This window comes from Microcaecilia unicolor, chromosome 5, assembly GCF_901765095.1.
Source record: "Microcaecilia unicolor chromosome 5, aMicUni1.1, whole genome shotgun sequence".
NCBI classification, from domain to species: Eukaryota; Metazoa; Chordata; class Amphibia; order Gymnophiona; family Siphonopidae; genus Microcaecilia; species Microcaecilia unicolor.
Window position 1 is genome coordinate 232,555,879 of NC_044035.1, and position 21,576 is coordinate 232,577,454.

General features: G+C 45.2%; 1 protein-coding gene across 1 annotated transcript in view; it reads left to right on the forward strand.

The window, feature by feature from the left end:
• Positions 1–21,576, forward strand: part of TIPRL (TOR signaling pathway regulator) — a 30,642-nt gene that overhangs the window by 5,554 nt on the left and 3,512 nt on the right. The window contains exons 3-5 of the mRNA XM_030203864.1: positions 1,701–1,800; positions 5,177–5,308; positions 6,554–6,649. Of these exons, the coding sequence (XP_030059724.1) occupies positions 1,701–1,800; positions 5,177–5,308; positions 6,554–6,649 (328 nt within the window). The remainder of the gene's footprint in view (positions 1–1,700; positions 1,801–5,176; positions 5,309–6,553; positions 6,650–21,576) is intronic.

Here is a 21,576-nt window from a genome sequence, read left to right on the forward strand (position 1 = left end):
GCAGAGATGGTTTACGCTTCACTTATCACTTAGCATTGAGATCAAAAAGTGCTACTTTGATCTCAGACCAAAAACCCTTCTCCCACAAACATGCAGTGTCAGGGCAGGGTAAGCCCTAGGCAAACAAACTTATTGGGCCTCCTCATCGTAATATAAATGCATTTTATAATTCACACAAATGGGGCTTCCTTTGTTCTCATTGCAGAGGAAAACCAGCTTGGAGATCAATGTAAGGGGGGTTGGGCCACTCTGCACCCAGCTATTTCTGCCAGCAGCTTTCTTACCAGAACAAAAATTTGCCTTGGTAGCTTTTGTTAGGGCCCCTCCTACATTTGATCCCTAGGCATGTGCCTAGTTTACCTATGTGTTAAGTTTGCCCTGTGCAGTGTCTCTGTGTGTTTATTTGCAAATACTATATGGCACATCAAATACGGGCTTCCTTGCCATTATCCTAATAAGCCATGTTTGTGGAGGAATCTGAAATTTTTGAACAGTGAACATGTTCCCCAATCTGTGCTTAGAGACCTCTATGGTTCTTAAAAAAAAATCCTAGGGGAAAGGGAATGGGACTTGATATACTGCCCTTCTGTGGTTTTTGCAACTGCATTCAAAGCGGTTTGTATAGTATATACGGGTACTTATTTGAACCTGGGGCAATGGAGGGTTAAGTGACTTGCCCAGAGTCGCAAGGAGCTGCAGTGGGAATCGAACTCGGTTCCCTAGGATCAAGGTCCGCTGCACTAACTGCTAGGCTACTCCTCCACTCTTAGGCATCACTGTGGCCTTCCTGAGCAGTTGTTTTTTTAAATCATGACTACTGTCTTTGGAGGGACATAACATACATAGTAACATAGTAGATGACGGCAGAAAAAGACCTGCACGGTCCATCCAGTCTGCCCAACAAGATAAACTCATATGTGCTGCTTTTTGTGTATACCCTACCTGATTGAGGATATACCTTGGTGGTACTAAACTGTTTCCACTTTACAACGATGGACCTGAAAGTGCTGTATGAGATAAAAAGTGTCAGTGTGTTTGAATATCTTCCCCTCAATTTGTACCTTTGAATGCTTTTATCTCAAATTTCTTCTGGCAGCTCTGTATTTGGCATGTTTAGACCTTTGCTTCATATTCATATTTATTTCATACAGCAGAAATAACTTAATTCCTCATCCAGAAGTCTTCAGGTCAGCTACTATAATTGGACATACGTTGGCTTTGTTTAACTTGTTATGATCCATGTTAAGGCAAGTTTTGGAAATAGAGCTAATTTGAGCTTGACTAAATAATAATCCAAATCCACTAATTTGGGCTTGCCATGACAAAGGGTGTGAAGACTTGTGCAGCAATGAATTATTCTTTCATATTGAAAATTTAGGATATGAGGATCAGTGGAATAAACTCCTTTAATACATTTTAAATTGTGTGTTTTAGTCAGCAGAATGTGAAAAATGTGCAAGGATATAAAGACGTTTACAAGACAATGTACTTCCTTTGGTAGATTATTCAATCAAGATCTGTGAAAAGTAGTGCTGCCCAGCTCTTGGCTGCACTGCATATCCACAAGTCTTCTGAGATCTTGCAAAGTCCATTGATTTATGTTTGCTTTACTTTGCAGGTCTCAAGGACAAAGACTTTTGTTGCATGAATGTTTCTACCATTGTCTTGTATGAATCATTTTCTTGGTACTTGTTTTCAAGGGCTGATTCTGAACATTCCAAAGAAACTGTAAAGCCCTATGACTGGACCTATACCACAGATTATAAAGGAACATTACTTGGGGATAATTTAACGTTTAAGGTAAGCAGCTAATTAGCTTGTACACCATAATTATAAAGACCTAGAAGAATGTACTTTTCCTTTTTGTTGTGTCCTGAGATACAAGGCAGAATGACTCAAGCATCAGACAGGCACTTCTAGTCTGAAAATGTTTGGTGACCTCTGCTCTAGATGCTCCTTGAAATTTTTTGAGCTTTATGTTGTGTTTACTCAAATATTTCGGCATTGGTGTACTTCCATTAAAAGTTTATGATACCCAAGCATATGGTCAATGAGAAAGACTTCAGTGTAATTGTATATCCCTTGTTGTCTAGCTGCACCATTCTGAACAAGTGGGTGTTATCCCTTCTTACCAGCAGATGGAGATAGAGAAAATTTTGTCCTAACAGCTGCTCTCAGGTTACCCAGTCCCCAGACTGGACCTGGACGATAATGGCACTATGCTCCGCTGCCCCCAGTTGCGCTTTTTAACGTCCACTGGGCAAGGAGTTTGACTCAGCCCGTTGGGCCCTGCCAGAAAGGGATGGGTCTTCTCCCTGCTCCTTATAGCCCATACACCCTGTTTGGATGGGGGGGGGGGGGGTTCCCCAAACTCCCCTGCAGCTCCCAGGCATAAAAAAAAATTTGAGTCTGCCTGGCTTAGCCTTATTCCCTCTCCTGGGGAATAAAGCTGATTGAGTGCAAACAAAGAGAGGCTCGTTTTGCCTTTGAAACAAATAAAAAACAGAACATACCCACAGAGAACATGGAGATGGCAGAGAAGCCAGGGCTTTGGGCCGAAGTTTGCCTGAGTGAAAAGGCAGGCCTGCCCGAGCTGGCCTGTGGCCTGTCTTGCCTGCTGGCAGATGTGCTACAGTCTGCAAAAACCGCAGCTTAGCGCAGCTGCCAGCTGTTCTACTTCAGGTATGCTGTACTACTTCCTATCCCCCATCTTTCTTTTCTGTATGTTGCTGTTAGTCTTTATCAGTCATATAAAGGATCTGGCTGATCACAAGCTCTGTTAAGATCCCCGTTACTATGTTTATTTATTTTTATTTGTTTATTGCATTTGTATCCCACATTTTCCCACCTCTTTGCAGGCTCAATGTGGCTTACAATACATCTTGAGTAGTGGAAGTACATTAAAAATAGAAAATTATTGTTACAGAATGATCTTGAACAGCATGATAATGATAAAACATGATAATGGTGTAACAAGCATATATTGTTATGTGTATTCACATAGGTTGATCTTTGTGGTAAGCCTTGTCGAAAAGATGTGTCTTCAGTAGTTTGCAGAAGTTCATTAGTTCACTGATCGTTTTCAAGTTGCGCGCCAACCCAGTGTCTTGTTACATAACTTTTTCAGTTACAAGATGGTGTATCTGCAGGACATATACAAGTCCTATGATTGGTGTAGGGGAGGGGAAAGGTGACATCATTAGTACTATAAAAATACCTGCAGACAAAGAGATCCTTAGAATGAGCCTTTTTGCAAGAGAGTTTTCTGTCCTGACTCAGGGCGTTGTCCATGCTTAATTGGCGAATTCTCCAGGAAATATATTATTTTCCTTTGCTTACTTCGGGTGACAACTATTTCTTTATAACAGATAACTGTTTCCACAGCTCTGACTGCCCCTCCTATGATGAGTCGTTTCCAACTTCACAAAGGGTTCGGGGGAGGGGAGGGGGGGGGACACTGAAGCTGACTATCATTCTCTCTGCATTGACATGTCGGGATCTATAGTCCTGATGTCTTCAGCAGGAATGGTGGTAATTTTGAGTGCCCTGCCTTTTTATCCTGCTGCTGCTTCAGTGCAGCAGGAGAGTTCTCATTCCCCATCAGGGCTTGAAGGGGTGGGTAGCATGTCTCTATTACTCACTCTGATCCTGCCTGCGGGGGGAGGGGGTCACCTAGGAGCCCTTAACTCTTTTTGGCTCCAGAGCTCAACCTGAATGGTTAATTATCCCTGCAGGTAGTGATAGAGGGGCCCTGTGCTGGAAGGCCAGCACGGGGGGGGGGGGGGGGGGGTGGCTGGGGGGCTTTTGCCTCCCCAAGTGACTCTAGATGGACCCCAAAAGTATAAGGAGAACTCTGAATCTGAGGAGGATTCTCCAAGGGAGAAGGAAGAGGAACAAGCCCATGTGATTCGGCTCTTCCGTTGGGAGGAGCTTTCTCGTCTCATTGACTTGGTCACAGGCCCTGGAAATGCTCAGTTCTTCCACAGGAGACCCCATTGTCTGTTTCACATGGCTCTCACTTGAATGATGCTGGCAGAGTGGAAGTTCGTGGATGAACTCTCGAGGGGGGGCCAGGGCCCTAGATAGTCTTCATACCTTTGTTCCTGAGGACATAGAGAGGTATTGGACGTAACCCAAGGTGGACGCACTTGTTAGAACAGTCACCAAAAAGACCACTGTCCCTGTGCAAGGAGGCATGACTCCACATGAAGTTCACGAAAAGCATGTTTTTTCCTTGCTTTTGGGGTGTCTGGTGTTCAAGCTGCCATCTGTGGCGGCTAAGTGGCAAGGGCCATGCTGCATTGGCTACAATAGCATGCTCTTATCTGCTGCTGTGTCCGTAAGACTATAATGGGCCATGGTGGGAGATAATGCACACTAAGCATTAGTAAAGGGGCCTGAAATGAGGGAGTGTAGTCTGACTTTTCCCAAGGTTATAGTGACCCGAGCAGGCCAAATTCCAGTCCTATGTCAGCATCTCTGATGGATTTAAAGCTCAACTTCACTGTGTTCAATTTTGCTTTCCACACAATGGGGAACCAATGTAATTAACTGAGGACTGGAAGAATGCAGTCTCAATAACTACAACCAGAGATGATATGTACCTCTGCATTCTGAATAATCTGTTGTGCTCTGGTCAGGGAATTAGGAAGACCCAAATAAACTGAATTGTAATAATTCATGCTTACCAAATCTTGCATATAGGGATACTACACTGGCTCAAAATCCTGCTTGACTAATCTGTGTGAAATGAATTGTATTGAGATCAGTCACTGCCGCTCTACTTTTCTGATCAGTGCTCTTCTCAGACCTTGGAGTGGGAGGGGAGATGTAGAAGTGATTGTTGGATTCTCCCTTGTGTGAATGATTAATGTTGTGTCGTGACCTGGTGCTGCTCTTCCAGTTGACCTATTAAATATATTTATTAACTGTCTCTCCCAAAGTGGTTTTCAGGTAAAATCAATCATATAATGCAATAAAATTCATAAAAATGTTGTTCTAGGTCCAAACAGTTAATTACTTTAATAGAAGGTAAATACCATTTGACACATCCTTCTCTTATAAAAAAAAGTATTGTCTTCCACTGTCATCAAACTTTGTGAAAAGTCTTACTCCAACTCTACTCTGCAGCTCCATTTAACACAGCCCTGTTCCTAAAATTGTTCTTTTTCTCAAGGTTGTTCCAACAACTGATCGAATTGATACTGAGAAATTAAAAACTCGAGAACAAATCATGTTTTTTGATGAAGTTCTGCTCTTTGAAGATGAACTTCACGATCATGGTGTGTCCAGCCTCAGTGTGAAAATTGTGAGTATAATCGTTTTATGTGCTCCTAGGCTTACAGATGGTCTCTCCTTCCCAGTGAACTGAGCGTTGATGAATAAAACATGAAATACAGTTATTGGGACTGCTATTCCTGTGTGTAGGAAGGAGCACCCTGGAGGGGGGACTCTTTTGATGCCCTCTGAGGTCAGAGGGAGCAGACACTGTCACTCAGTCCGTGTTAGAGGGAACTGCCATACATTTCTTGTCTTAAAAATGTTACCGTGGTCCAGCCTGATGGTTCAGTCATAGTGTTGTGTGCTGCCAGGCAGGGCATTGTGCTTCAGCTTCGGTCTCACTTGGTCAGGTCTGCCTTTTTAGAGCTCTGAGGCGGACTTGCGGCCTATTAAATAGTTACTCACTGTTTTATTCCTTTTTCCTTGGGGAAGGGAATTTAAGAAAAAAAAAAAAGCTTCTATTGTCCAGAGAAACACTATTTAAAAAAAAAAAAAAAACGTCTAGAGGTTTGCAGACACGTGTAAACTTTTATGTTGTTTCATTTTTCCCCAAATCCATAACAAACTCTCCTCCCTTTCATGTTGTTTAACCAAGATAAGGATTTTAATACACTCTTTGGGAGTCTTCTACCTGGCAGAGATTGGCACGAGTTCTTACCTTTGCTGTGGTACTGATGGTTTAGTGGACTGTTCCCATTACGTAAAGATGGACTGTTCTTTTGATTTTGCAGCTCTGTAGACAAAGGGCTGGAGTACAGCTGCCTTTGCAGAACCTTGGACAAGTTTTCCTGTCCTTCTCTGTGGCTTGTAGAACTTTTACGGTTTTTCCTTCATGACCTGAGCAATATCAGGTCAAGAAAGATGTTAAGTGTAAAAGATATTATGTCCCTCTTGTGACTCAAATGAACTGCCCAGTCTATAGCACCCTTGGAAACTGTCAGTTCCATGCTTAAAAGTGTTAACAGTACAGAGGGCCCAAGATCTGAGGTATGGGCATATCAGAGGTGGTATTACAGGGTAGGGTCCTTCTTCATGAGGCACTCCCAGCTGGTGAGAAGGGAGCATTGGCAAGTTAAACCTGAAGGGTGTGCCACCCTGGCAGTTGTTCTACCAGAAAAGACCTCAGTTAAGCTACTGCAGCTGATGAGATGAACATGGAGAATGGACAAGCAGAAAAAAGGATATAAAACTAGAAACGGAAAGTGGTTAAGAACTGATACCTGCAATCCTCTGCTTCTCAGTATGAATATATAACTGTGGCTTTTCTTTGTAGAGGGTGATGCCTTCCAGTTTTTTCCTGTTGCTGAGGTTTTTCTTGCGCGTGGATGGTGTGATGATAAGAATGAACGACACAAGACTTTATCATGAGGTAAACTCCTCAATGTTCATGCATCTCTCATGCCTTTCACTAGAATCCTAGAGAGGCCTAAAGAAATGCTGGAGGACCCTTTGAATGGGACACCTGCAGCACAAGCGGTGGATTTGCAAAATCTAGGACTTTGAGCCACATGGTACTTGCAGGCAGTAGTTGCTCAAATGAATGAGTTATCATATTACCTACATCATTACTCCAGTTCCAAATATATCCCTTTAGTATTTATTTCATTATTTTGTGTCCCTACTACTACTACTGCTTATCATTTCTGTAGTGCTACTAGACGTACGCAGCACTATACACCTTATGGCAGTGGTTCCCAAACCTGGTCCTGGAGGTACCCCAGCCAGTCAGGTTTTCAGGATACCCACAATGAATATTCATGAGAGAGATTTGCATGCAGTGGAGGCAGTACATGCAAATCTCTCTCATGAATATTCATTGTGGGTATCCTGAAAACCTGACTGGCTGGGGTACCTCCAGGACCAGGTTTGGGAACCACTGCCTTATGGGCTAGGTTCAGTAACTGGCGCTCAAAAATCAGCACCCAATGCCATTCTATGATGGGCACTGAAAGATGAGGGCCCGTTCTAAAATAGCATTGCTGATATATCAGAATTACGCCTGCTAAAACCAGGTGTAATTCTCGGCGCCCAATTTAGGCGCACATCCCCGGTATTCTTTAACAGTACACACAAATTTTAGAAACGCCCCTGACCCGCCCATGCACCTTCCATGGCCACACACCCTTTTGGGTTGCACACTGTGGGATCTGAGCACACGTTATAGTGCGTAGCAAGATGTGCACACAGTTCCAAATTGTCGCCAGTTAGTGCCAATGAGCACCCAGTTATCGGCACTAATTGGATTGTCAACCAATTTAATTGGGTACATATCTTGAATCAATGCCATATATAGAACCTGGGGGTATATGCAGGTACTTTCTGTGTCCGAGTGGACTCACAATCTGAGGGTTTTTTTGTCTTTTTTTATTTTGTACCTGGGACAATAGAGGGTTAAGTGACTTGCCTAGGGTCACAAGGAACTGCAGTGGGAAGCGAACTCAGTTTCCCAGGATCTCAGGTCACTTCACTAACCATTAGGCTACCCCTCCACTCCACTTTTCTTTTCTTTTTTTTATATATAAGCATCCTATTATAAAATTACACTGGAAAAGAGTAATCAATAGAAATAAAAGAAAATAAGATGATACCTTTTTTTATTGGACTAACTTAATATATTTTTTGATTAGCTTTCGAAGGTAACCCTTCTTCATCAGATAAGCAAATGTTGATAAATAACAGTATATATAAATAATAGTATAGATAAGTAAAACATCAAAGCATTACAATTACGGGAAGAGGGTGGGGTAGGTTAGGTGAGAGACAGGGAGAGCTGGGTAGATGAGGGACAAGAAGAAATGCCTGGTGATAAAATGGCATAGCTGCATGTGAGAAACTCCTAAAAACATCCACCTTAGACCACCAATGCTCACTGGAAACTATTACAAAATTAATCAAATTTATTCTAACTCGCAGCTATTTCCACTAACAATGAAATCTATCTACAAATCATGGGCACCAGGTCGGCACCTGTTCACCTTCTGTCTTGCCTCTGGGACAGAAGTAACCTTCTGAAGGAGTAAATGTTTACTCCCCCAGGCAGAATTCCAGGCAATAAAAACTCTAGCTACTAAATATTAGACATAATAAATGTTTATTCAAATTGTCAAAGAAACCAATCAGTAATTATTGAAATAGTAGCAAATAAACTCCCAATACAGTATAATATGTAGCAAATAAAAGTAGAGTTTTCCCTGGGAGCTGTCAATATGTCCACCTGCTAGTGTTAGGCACATTGAGGCTCTCCATCCTCAATTCTGTTTCCTGTTAAATACTTTTTTCTTCCTTTCTTCATTATCTTAATTATAATTACCCTTCCTACCTAATGAATATGCATCTTTCCATAATATTCTGTTTCCTGTCATGACGTCTCATGTTCCATCAAAGTCTATCATTTTATTCCCTTATTATATTGGCAGTTAGGGCCTCTCATGCACCTAAGCATACGTTTTCGTTTGATATAGGTTGACCTATGTCTTTGGTATGCACAGTCATCATACCAGCCCCCTCCACCCTTACAGTTTTACCCACACCCACTCACTTCGCCTTCTGATTGTTTATCTGGATACAGCAGGTGTCCTTAGTCATATGAGTCTCTTGCTTAGTTGCTGACCAGCAACATATCACAAGTTAGCACAGGCCAAAATGTCAAACCACAAATTTCTACAGCCATAGAAAGGTATTTACCAGAAAAATGCTGCTCCCAGCTCAAAGAAGAGCAAAATAGCTTATAAATAAAGACTAGAAATATGTATGGTTTGCACCTTTTCATGGCCTTTATGATATACACTCCCCTCTTGTGGGGCCTCAAACTAAGCAAGAGGGCCAACACTATGATAGGTTCGTCAGACTTTAGAGGCCTCATTAGACAGAGAAGTAAGTGATGGACCCAAAACAAATTATATTTTGTATCTACCCTTAGAAAGGAACATGAGAGTAGGGAAGCTGGGCTGGAGCATGGACTACCATTACCTTTGTAGCTGCAGTAGCCATAATTTGGCAGCATGCAGTCATGGCACAGGAAACAGAATACAGAACATAAGACCTGCTATAATCAATATTACACAAGAAAATAAGCAAGGGGTGTAACCAGGAGGCTAATCAATGGTATGTTCTTCAGCAAGAAAGTGTGGGAGAGAGTGACAGTGTTGGCTAAGAATGAAAACATTTGGCAAGATTATGAATGTTGTCCATTACAATATGTGTACAAATAATAAGAGTGCAACAGTTAGGACTATTTAAAACATTGCAAAGTCCACATTGGGATACAAGAAGATAATCAAGTGCCATACAATTATAGGAGGTAATTAACATATTAACAAATCTGATCACAGGATACAAAATAAGGAAATACAAAATAGTAAACTAGTATCATGGAATCTTTTGGGAAATAACAGAACAAGGGACTTAGGAGAAAGATAATAGAAAAAAATAGAAAACTAGGAAAAAGTCCATAAGGTTTTGTAAATATAGACAGCAAGAAAGCTGGCAAGTCAGTGTCATTTTAAAAACTTTGCCTCTGATGGGCTGACAATTCAGCAAACAGATGCATCATCAGGGTCAGCGTTGGTTCTGGTATTGCAGATCAGCAGACTGTACACAGTTGCAAGGGAAATCATGGTATACACAGGAGGGAGTTCACATGGGATGTATCATGCTGCTTCAGAAAAGCTTCAACTAACAGTAAATAAAAGTATGATTCAAAACACTACAGCAATTAAACAGAGTAGGGCCATATGCTTTACACAGTTCTAGTTATATTTAATACAGAATAAAATAAATTTTGAACAGTGCAATTTAGTGAAAATAAAGTTCCTAAGAAAACTAATTAATAGCTTGCATAACAAATAAGATTAGGGCACCATGTAATCAAGGAAGGCACACTCTCCACTGATACAAAACAAGGCACAGAAAGGACACAGAGTGAGAGAAAAGTTTAATATTCCAGCTGTTTACAATTAACATCTGAATGGTAAATATGCTAGACAGAAACATCTATCTTGTTGCTAAAATAATAAAGGACACAAGGAACTCAGGGGAAAATTCATTTCAATTAACCTAAAACAATAAATTGAGAAAGGGTGGTCATTCAGATAATGGTCCCAGATAGGAAATGACTTATCTCATATATGGTGAAAGGGAAAACAAGGTAAACAGATTAGGGCAAACTAGGCAGTTGCCTAGAAAAGCACTGCCCTTTTTCTTGAGCAGCACAAAACATGTTCATGCAAAGTACAGAAAAAATCTTAACTTCTGAAGTTAAACATTCATCTAGATTCACTGTCCCTGGGATACAGAACACATATGTGTATATTGTAAAAGTGTGCAACATGTAGGCACAACAGAAGATACAGGTATAAGCCTTTCAATAAATCTCACAGTTAATGTAAAAGTTATCTTTGTAGAAAACCTACTATACTAGTAAAAAAGGCCCGTTTCTGGAATGAATGAAACTGGCGCTAGCAAGGTTTTCCTGGGAGTGTGTATGTTTGAGAGAGAGAGCCAGAGTGAATGTGCGGGTGTGTGACAGAGTGAGACTGTCTGTATGACAGTGTGTGTGTGAGAATGAGAGTGTGTGACAGGGCCCCCTCCCCTGTTCCTAATGCCCCTCACCCCGTTCCCTCCCCTCCTTTTCCTCCTCCTTCCCACACTTTGGGTTCCTTAAGGCTTTCAAAAGTCTATGTAACCCCGTGGCCCTAACGCCCAGTATCCGGATACCCCACCGCTTTCCTCCTCACCCCTCCCCCAAGATGTAATACTGTCACGTCCTTCATTTTTTACAAAAAGTGTCCTATCTACCCTGTGTACAAATGCCCGGCATTCAGATTGTGTTCCTCTCGTAAATTTTCATTTCTTTCATTCATTCAGAACTTGCCCCCCCCCCCCCCCCCCCCCCCGAACACTTTTGGTTCCTTCAGTCTTTTAAAACTGTCCTATGTACCCTGTTGTGCTAATGGCCAGCATTGAGATTGTTTTCCTGTCCCAAATTTGCATGTCTTTCAGTCATTCACAACTCCCTCCCCCCTTCTCCAGTTTAACACTTTCGTTTCCTTCAGTCTTTTAAAACTCTCCTATCTACTCTGTGTCCTAATGGCCAGCATTCAGATTGTTTTCCTTTCCCAAATGTTCATGTCTTTCAGTCCTTCAGAACTCCCCCCCCACCCCCATTTAACACTTTCGGTTCCTTCAGTGTTTTAAAACTCTCCTATCAACCCTGTGTCCTAATGGCCAGCACTCAGATTGTTTTGCTTTGCCAAATTGTCTGTCACTGAGGTCAGTGCGTGCCTGCCTAGCAGACCACTTCCGGCAGGCAAGGTCCCAAGCACATCCTGTTGGAGGTGAGAATTATTATATAGGATAGGATCAGAAAAGTTAATAGCAAGCTTTGAACTCAATCTAATAAAATTGAGCTGTAAAAAAGTACCAATCCTAGTGAAACAGACAAAGGTGTATCCTTGACTGACCTTTACAAGATTCACATAGATCAGGCAAGAAATATAGCATACAGGTCTCTACAATCAAGATGGGGCAAAGATAACCTCCAGGTAAAAGTAATTTTTAAAGGAAAAGTATAGCCACACTGAGCCCGCAAATAGGTGGGAAAATGTGGGATACAAATGCAATAAATAAATAAATAAAATACCTTGGAGGAAGACCCTAATTCTGTACTGAATGTGAAAAAAGTACACTTTAGCTGTAACGTACTAAAAATGGTGATAAGAGACAGAATCTAAGTAGCTAACATGGTTATTAGGGAATTCATAAAAGAAATCTTTTGTTACATTGTATAGACTAATATGTATTCAGGAGAGAAACTACATGTATGTACTGATTGTACTACCCACAAAATTAAGAAATTCAAAAATGGTCACCTATAGTGATTGTATATAAGGGGTAACACAAACACCTACAAACAAACAAAAGACAAAGACCTAAGAGGCGGTAGATCAGATCAGTCTGTTTGAATTCAGAACTGGACTTAACCTTATGTATGATACCCAAGTGGATTACCAAAACAGTGTAGTCTCGGTGGAGTGCATATAATAAAAAATTAAAAGGATGGCCATGTAGGATTAAAACCCTGATTCCATAAGAAGCCTAAATTTATAATTCAAATTCTGAAAAAGGAAAAAAGATAATAAAAAATTAATTAACAAAGATCACATAGCTCCACTATTCTGGCTATGTCAGTCTTAGGATACACATGCACATGTTTAAAACCACACCATTTCTTTCAACAATAGTATGTAAAATCCCTGTGAACAAAGAATAAAACAAGCAGTACAAGTTTGGTGACTGAGCAACAAATCATTCAGTTGTTTTCCCTTAGTCTTCCTAAAATACCTCTATCTGTTTATAGTAGAATACCAGATGCCTCTGAACAAACAGAGGAAGGTAAAACACAAATAATACATTTTAATAAGGTATAGTTACCAGTTAAAGGTACAAACCTGCCTGACAAAGAGGCAACAATAAATACAAAATGAGCTGAATGCAGCATGAACTTTTCTGGTTTCTAGTTCTGGTGGTATTAACACTTTGTTTTAACATATAAATGTTAGGGCTTCTTGCTATATGCAGAAATGTACAGAATTTAATTTGTTTTAGGAAACTGCTTAGTTTATATTAATTCCTTTAGCCCATTAGTCTAATTTGAAAACTAAAAACTCTCTATAAAAGAGATGGTGGGGGATCTACATGTGTTTCTATCAGTCTCGTAAAAACAAGCTTATTAGGGAAACAAAATTATCTAAAAAGCCAGATACACAAAACAGTAACATAGATGTGTATAGAGGAAAAAGTAATTTAATCTTTTTCAGTATACTTGAAGTGCAGGTTTTAGCACAAGCTCAAATGGAGGAACAGGTTTTGAGGTTAATTAGTATCCAAAAGCAACTTTTATTTTTACATTGGGCCACTGAACTCAGCCAAGAGGCAGCTGAAGCAGGAACAGAGCCCTTACTCCCCATTAGCAGGAGATAAAAGTGATCGGTCCCTGTTGCAGACTTCGTATTGGGCTGCTAACTGTGTCAGATAATTTTGGGGAAGCAGATGTACTATCATCAAGCAAAATAGGCTTGTAACCTTCAGCAACTTATAGTACCTCTGTCAGAGCTGGACACAATCCTGGCTTTGAGGAAGCACTGTTTACTGAAGGGCTGTAAGGGGAAGTTTATTTCCCATTAGTTTATCAGACTCCTGCTTCCACAAATGAAACATTTTCAAATGTTCTAGTAATGAGTTTCCCTTTTCATGTTTCTTTGAGCAACAAATTACTAGGCAACACACTACCTGTCTTATTTCATTGAAAAGAAAGGATCCCTTTTACTTAGCTTAACCCATTTCTCACTGTATTTTATAATCTCGCTCTGTTCCTCTGGATTTGCTACACAAACAGTCTCTAATGGAGAAGTCATACTGATAAACTTCTAATTCACAATTTGATAACAAAAATGCAAGAAGAGAGCAACAAAGCAGTAAAGAAACATCAGCATAATTACATGTACTTATACCAAACATAATACCGGCCCGGGCCCTCTCTCCGCTACTAAACTTACACATCCATTCGCCGGAACGCAGCACGCACATCAGCTGAGCTGCCGTCGGCCTTCCTTCCCTGCCTGTGACCCGCCCTCGCTGACGTTACGTCACAGGAGGGCGGGACACAGGCAGAGAAGGAAGGGCCGGGTGGAGGGATGGCGGCGACTCCGGGGGTGGGGGTGGGGGAGAATGGTAACCGTGGCGACCTCGCGGGGAGGGAAGGGGAAGGAAAACCGCAATACCAGCCCGTTTTTACGGGCTCAACGGCTAGTAATGTATATCACACTTACCTGGGAAAGACAGATATATAAAAAAAATACCCACATCATGGTTCTTTAATTTTCTTTTTCCTTCACAATATTTCATTTACCAAGCGTCTTCGGCCGGAGTTCTCAACAACAACATTAACCTTTTTCCTTTACTCAACATTTTACTGTCACAGTGCTCAACCTTTTACTTATCTGAACCCCTAAACCTCTCGTCAGTTAAAGGACTGACTGGGGACGTTCGCCCACAAAGTTACCTTGAGGATGGAGATCACCCACCTGAGGCAATGCACCTTTCAAGTCCTGGGTTTCGGCACCAAATGTTCACCTTCTGTCTTGCCTCTGGGACAGAAGTAACCTTCTGAAGGAGTAAATCTTTACTCCCTCAGGCAGAATTCCAGGCAATAAAAACTCTAGCTACTAAATAAGTATTTATTATAATAAATGTTTATCCAAATTGTCAAAGAAGCCAATCAGTAATTATTGAAATAGTAACAAATAAACTCCCAATACAGTATAAAATGTAGCAAATAAAAGTAGAGTTTTCCCTGGGAGCTGTCATTATGTCCACCTGCTAGTGTAGGCACATTGAGGCTCTCCATTCTCAATTCTGTTTCCTGTTAAATACTTTTTTCTTCCTTTCTTCATTATCTTAATTATAATTCTCCGAGGACAAGCAGGCTGCTTGTTCTCACTGATGGGTGACGTCCACGGCAGCCCCTCCAATCGGAATCTTCACTAGCAAAGTCCTTTGCTAGCCCTCGCGCGCCTGTGCGCACCGCGCATGCGCGGCCGTCTTCCCGCCCGAAACCGGCTTGAGCCGGCCAGTCTTCTTTCGTCCGCACTCGGTACGGTCGTGTTTTCGCCGTGTCGAGCCCCAGAAAGTCGACCTCGCGCGTCCTTTTTCGACGTGTTTTTTCTTCGGAAAATCCTTTAAAACTGTTCGGGAAGTGTTCCGGAAGCCCCCTCGGGTTTCGTTTGCCCCTTCCCGTATTTTCAGATTTTGCCCCGGTAAGTTTTCTTTCGTTGTCGGGGTAGGCCTCTTTTCGGCCTCGGTCGAGATTTTTCTCCCTCAAAGTTTTGGTGCTCATTTCACCATTTCGGATTTTGATTTCGCCGGCGTGATTTTTCCGCCCATGACATCGAAGCCTTCCAGCGGCTTCAAGAAGTGCACCTAGTGCGCCCGGGTAATCTCGCTCACTGACAGGCACGCGTCGTGTCTTCAGTGTCTGGGGGCCGAGCACCGCCCTCAGGCCTGTAGTCTGTGTTCCCTTTTGCAAAGGCAGACTCAGGTAGCGAGATTGGCCCAGTGGAACGTTTTGTTCTCAGGCTCTTCGTCGGCATCGGCACCGGGGGTATCGAGTGCATCGACGTCTTCAGCGTCCAGAGCTTCATCCTCGGCTGCCAGTGCATCGAGGCATCGGCCCTCTGCATCGGCGCCGAGACATCGGATAGCTGCATCAACGTCGGTGGTACCGGGACCTCGTCTGCTGATGTCGTCGGACGGTGGTGCATCGTCGGGAGTGCAGGTGAGGGCTGTCCATTCCCCTGCTGGTGGCGGTGAGCCTTCGGGTGGGTCTCCCCTTACCCTGAGGGCTCCTGCGGTACAGCCCCCCCGAGACCGACCTCCTTCGGCCTCGGCCCCGAGGAAGCGACGGCTGGATTCTACGTCCTCCTCGTCGGTACCGGGAAGCTCCGGTGACATGCTTCGTTCCAAGAAGTCGAAGAAGCATCGTCACTGGTCCCCTTCCCGTGTCGGTACCGAGAGCTCTGGGTCACCGAGGGAGTCGGCACCCAGCAGGCATCGGCACCGAGAGGACCGCTCACCCTCTGTTCAGGAGGTGTCGATGCGCTCCACTCTGGACAGCCCGGAACAGCCTCCACGCCCGGAACAGGTTCTGACGTCGACGCCTGCATCGACTTCCATGCCTTTCTCTGCAGCCGCTCTGAACGAGAGCCTCCGGGCCGTTCTCCCAGAGATTCTGGGAGAGCTGTTGCGCCCTACCCCTCCGGTACCATCGCCCGAGGTGAGGTCTCCGGCGTCGGTGCCGCGTGCGGTGCCGGCTGCCGTCGCCTCCCAGGAAGGCTCCCCGACTACGTCGGCGGAGGGAGCTTCGCCGATGCGGCGGGGGAGTCTACCTCTCGACGCCCCCATCGTGGACGTGGCTCCACGGAGTCGAGTCGGGCACGGTTGCAGACACAGGTCCGTGAACTTGTGTCTGACACCGAGGGTGAGGCCTCGTGGGAAGAGGAAGAAGACCCCAGATATTTCTCTGACGAGGAGTCTGAGGGTCTTCCTTCCGATCCCACTCCCTCTCCTGAAAGACAGCTTTCTCCTCCTGAGAGTCTGTCTTTCGCTTCCTTTGTCCGGGAGATGTCTACGGCCATCCCCTTCCCGGTGGTTGTGGAGGACGAGCCCAGGGCTGAAATGTTTGAGCTCCTGGACTATCCTTCTCCACCTAAGGAAGCGTCCACTGTTCCCTTGCACCATGTCCTAAAAAAGACATTGCTTGCGAACTGGACAAAACCTTTAACTAATCCCCACATCCCCAAGAAGATCGAGTCCCAGTACCGGATCCATGGGGACCCAGATCTGATGCGCACCCAGTTGCCTCATGATTCTGGAGTTGTGGATCTGGCCCTAAAGAAGGCCCCCGGGCAAGGACTCTAGAACCTTAGACTCCTTTGGGAGGAAGGCCTACCATTCTTCTATGCTCGTGGCCAAAATTCAGTCTTACCAGCTCTACACGAGCATACACATGCGGAACAATGTGCGGCAGTTGGTGGGCTTGATTGATGCGCTCCCCCCTGAGCAAGCCAAGCCTTTTCAGGAGGTGGTCAGGCAGCTGAAGGCGTGCAGAAAATTCCTGGCCAGAGGGGTGTATGACACCTTTGATGTTGCGTCCAGGGCCGCTGCTCAAGGTGTGGTGATGCGCAGGCTCTCATGGCTGCGTGCCTCCGACCTGGAGAATAGAATCCAGCAGCGGATTGCGGACTCGCCTTGCCGTGCGGATAACATTTTTGGAGAGAAAGTCGAACAGGTGGTAGAGCAGCTCCACCAGCGGGACACCGCATTTGACAAGTTCTCCCGCCGGCAGCCTTCAGCCTCTACCTCTACAGGTAGAAGATTTTTTGGGGGAAGGAAGACTGTTCCCTACTCTTCTGGCAAGCGTAGGTACAATCCTCCTTCTCGACAGCCTGCGGCCCAGGCTAAGCCCCAGCGCGCTCGCTCTCGTCAGCAGCGTGCACCTCAGCAAGGCCCCTCGGCTCCCCAGCAAAAGCAAGGGACGAGCTTTTGACTGGCTCCAGCAGAGCATAGCCGACATCCAAGTGTCAGTGCCGGGCGACCTGCCAGTCGGAGGGAGGTTGAAAGCTTTTCACCAAAGGTGGCCTCTCATAACCTCCGATCAGTGGGTTCTGCAAATAGTCCGGCAAGGATACACCCTCAATTTGGCCTCAAAACCTCCAAATTGTCCACCGGGAGCTCAGTCTTACAGCTTCCAGCACAAGCAGGTACTTGCAGAGGAACTCTCCGCCCTTCTCAGCGCCAATGCGGTCGAGCCCGTGCCATCCGGGCAAGAAGGGCTGGGATTCTATTCCAGGTACTTCCTTGTGGAAAAGAAAACAGGGGGGATGCGTCCCATCCTAGACCTAAGGGCCCTGAACAAATATCTGGTCAAAGAAAAGTTCAGGATGCTTTCCCTGGGCACCCTCCTTCCCATGATTCAGGAAAACGATTGGCTATGCTCTCTGGACTTGAAGGATGCCTACACACACATCCCGATACTGCCAGCTCACAGACAGTATCTGCGATTTCAGCTGGGCACACGTCACTTCCAGTACTGTGTGCTACCCTTTGGGCTCGCCTCTGCGCCCAGGGTGTTCACAAAGTGCTTGGCTGTAGTAGCAGCGGCACTTCGCAGGCTGGGGGTGCACGTGTTCCCATATCTCGATGATTGGCTGGTGAAGAACACATCCGAGGCAGGAGCCCTGCAGTCCATGCAGATGACTATTCGCCTCCTGGAGCTACTGGGGTTTGTGATAAATTATCCAAAGTCCCATCTTCTCCCAGTGCAGAGACTCGAATTCATAGGAGCTCTGCTGGATTCTCGGACGGCTCGCGCCTATCTCCCAGAGACGAGAGCCAACAACTTGTTGTCCCTCGTCTCGCGGGTGCGAGCGTCCCAGCAGATCACAGCTCGGCAGATGTTGAGATTGCTAGGCCACATGGCCTCCCAGTCCATGTGACTCCCATGGCCCGCCTTCACATGAGATCTGCTCAATGGACCCTAGCTTCCCAGTGGTTCCAGGCTGCTGGGGATCTAGAAGACGTAATCCACCTGTCCACGAGTTTTCTCGAATCCCTGTATTGGTGGACGATTTGGTCCAATCTGACTCTGGGACGTCCCTTCCAAATTCCTCAGCCTCAAAAAGTGCTGACCACGGATGCGTCTCTCCTGGGGTGGGGAGCTCATGTCGATGGGCTTCACACCCAAGGAAGCTGGTCCCTCCAGGAACGCGATCTGCAGATCAATCTTCTGGAGTTGCGAGCGATCTGGAACGCTCTGAAGGCTTTCAGAGATCGGCTGTCCCACCAAATTATCCAAATTCAGACAGACAACCAGGTTGCCATGTACTACATCAACAAGCAGGGGGGCACCGGATCTCGCCCCCTGTGTCAGGAAGCCGTCAGCATGTGGCTCTGGGCTCGCCGTCACGGCATGGTGCTCCAAGCCACATATCTGGCAGGCGTAAACAACAGTCTGGCCGACAGGTTGAGCAGGATTATGCAACCTCACGAGTGGTCGCTCAATTCCCGTGTAGTGCGACAGATCTTCCAGGTGTGGGGCACCCCCTTGGTAGACCTCTTCGCATCTCGAGCCAACCACAAAGTCCCTCAGTTCTGTTCCAGGCTTCAGGCCCACGGCAGACTGGCATCGGATGCCTTCCTCCTGGACTGGGGGGAGGGTCTGCTGTATGCTTATCCTCCCATACCTCTGGTGGGGAAGACTTTGTTGAAACTCAAGCAAGACCGAGGGACCATGATTCTGATTGCTCCTTTTTGGCCGCGTCAGATCTGGTTCCCTCTTCTTCTGGAATTGTCCTCCGAAGAACCGTGGAGATTGGAGTGTTTTCCGACCCTCATCACGCAGGACGAAGGGGCGCTTCTGCATCCCAACCTCCGGTCCCTGGCTCTCACGGCCTGGATGTTGAGAGCGTAGACTTTGCCTCTTTGGGTCTGTCAGAGGGTGTCTCCCGTATCTTGCTTGCTTCCAGGAAAGATTCCACTAAGAGGAGTTACTTCTTTCTGTGGAGGAGGTTTGCCGTCTGGTGTGACAGCAAGGCCCTAGATCCTCGCTCTTGTCCTACACAGACCCTGCTTGAATACCTTCTGCACTTGTCTGAGTCTGGTCTCAAGACCAACTCTGTAAGGGTTCACCTTAGTGCAATCAGTGCATACCATTACCGTGTGGAAGGTAAGCCGATCTCAGGACAGCCTTTAGTTGTTCGCTTCATGAGAGTTTTGCTTTTGTCAAAGCCCCCTGTCAAGCCTCCTACAGTGTCATGGGATCTCAATGTCGTTCTCACCCAGCTGATGAAACCTCCTTTTGAGCCACTGAACTCCTGCCATCTGAAGTACTTGACCTGGAAGGTCATTTTCTTGGTGGCAGTTACTTCAGCTCGTAGAGTCAGTGAGCTTCAGGCCCTGGTAGCCCAGGCCCCTTACACCAAATTTCATCATAACAGAGTAGTCCTCCGCACTCACCCTAAGTTTCTGCCAAAGGTTGTGTCGGAGTTCCATCTGAACCAGTCAATTGTCTTGCCAACATTCTTTCCCCGTCCTCATTCCTGCCCTGCTGAACGTCAGCTGCACACATTGGACTGCAAGAGAGCATTGGCCTTCTACCTGGAGCGGACACAGCCCAACAGACAGTCCGCCCAATTGTTTGTTTCTTTTGATCCCAACAGGAGGGGAGTGGCTGTGGGGAAACGCACCATATCCAATTGGCTAGCAGATTGCATTTCCTTCACTTACGCCCAGGCTGGGCTGGCTCTTGAGGGTCATGTCACGGCTCATAATGTTAGAGCCATGGCTGCGTCGGTAGCCCACTTGAAGTCAGCCTCTATTGAAGAAATTTGCAAAGCTGCGACGTGGTCATCTGTCCACACATTCACATCTCATTACTGCCTGCAGCAGGATACCCGACGCGACAGTCGGTTCGGGCAGTCAGTTCTTCAGAACCTGTTTGGGCTTTAGGATCCAACTCCACCCCCCGAGGGCCGTTCCAGGCTGCACTCTCAGTTAGTTGGTAAATTTTTTTAGGTCAATCTCAGTTATGTCCTCGCCGTTGCGAGGCCCAATTGACCATGGTTGTTGTTTTGAGTGAGCCTGGGGCTAGGGATACCCCATCAGTGAGAACAAGCAGCCTGCTTGTCCTCGGAGAAAGCGAATGCTACATACCTGTAGAAGGTATTCTCCGAGGACAGCAGGCTGATTGTTCTCACAAACCCGCCCGCCTCCCCTTTGGAGTTGTGTCTTCCCTTGTCTTTGTCTTGCTACATATGAGACTGGCCGGCTCAAGCCGGTTTCGGGCGGGAAGACGGCCGCGCATGCGCGATGCGCACAGGCGCGCGAGGGCTAGCAAAGGACTTTGCTAGTGAAGATTCCGATTGGAGGGGCTGCCGTGGACGTCACCCATCAGTGAGAACAATCAGCCTGCTGTCCTCGGAGAATACCTTCTACAGGTATGTAGCATTCGCTTTACCCTTCCTACCTAATGAATATGCATCTTTCCATAATATTCTGTTTCCTGTCATGACGTCTCATGTTCCATCAAAGTGTATCATTTTGTTCCCTAATTATATTGGCAGTTAGGTCCTGTCATGCATATAAGCATAAGTTTTCATTTGATTTGGGGTGACCTTTGGCCTTGGTATGTACAGTCATCATTCTAGCCCCCTCCACCCTTACAGTTTTACCCACACCCACTCACTTCGCCTTCTGATTGTTTATCTGGATACAGCAGGTGTCCTTAGTCATATGAGTCTCTGGCTTAGTTGCTGACCAGCAACTTAGCACACATTAGCACAGGCCAAAATGTCAAACCACAAGTTTCTACAGCCTTAGAAAGGTATTTACCAGAAAAATGCTGTCTTGCAATTCCAGATCTGCTCCCAGCTCAAAGAAGAGCAAAATAGCTTATAATAAAGACTAGAAATATGTATGGTTTGGAAATATGTATGGTTTGCACCTTTTCATGGCCTTTATGATATACACACGCCAATATGCTAGCCTGTTTTTGAATTTTTGAATACAATATCAGACTAAGCCCCTAAAATACTACCGATATGTTGATGATATATTTATAATTTGTACTGAGGGGGAAGAAACTCTAAAAAAATTTTACAGTTTTTTCAATACATACCAACCTACAATCAAATTCAAAATTGACTACTTCCCAGAAAAAGTCAATTTTTTGGACACCACAGT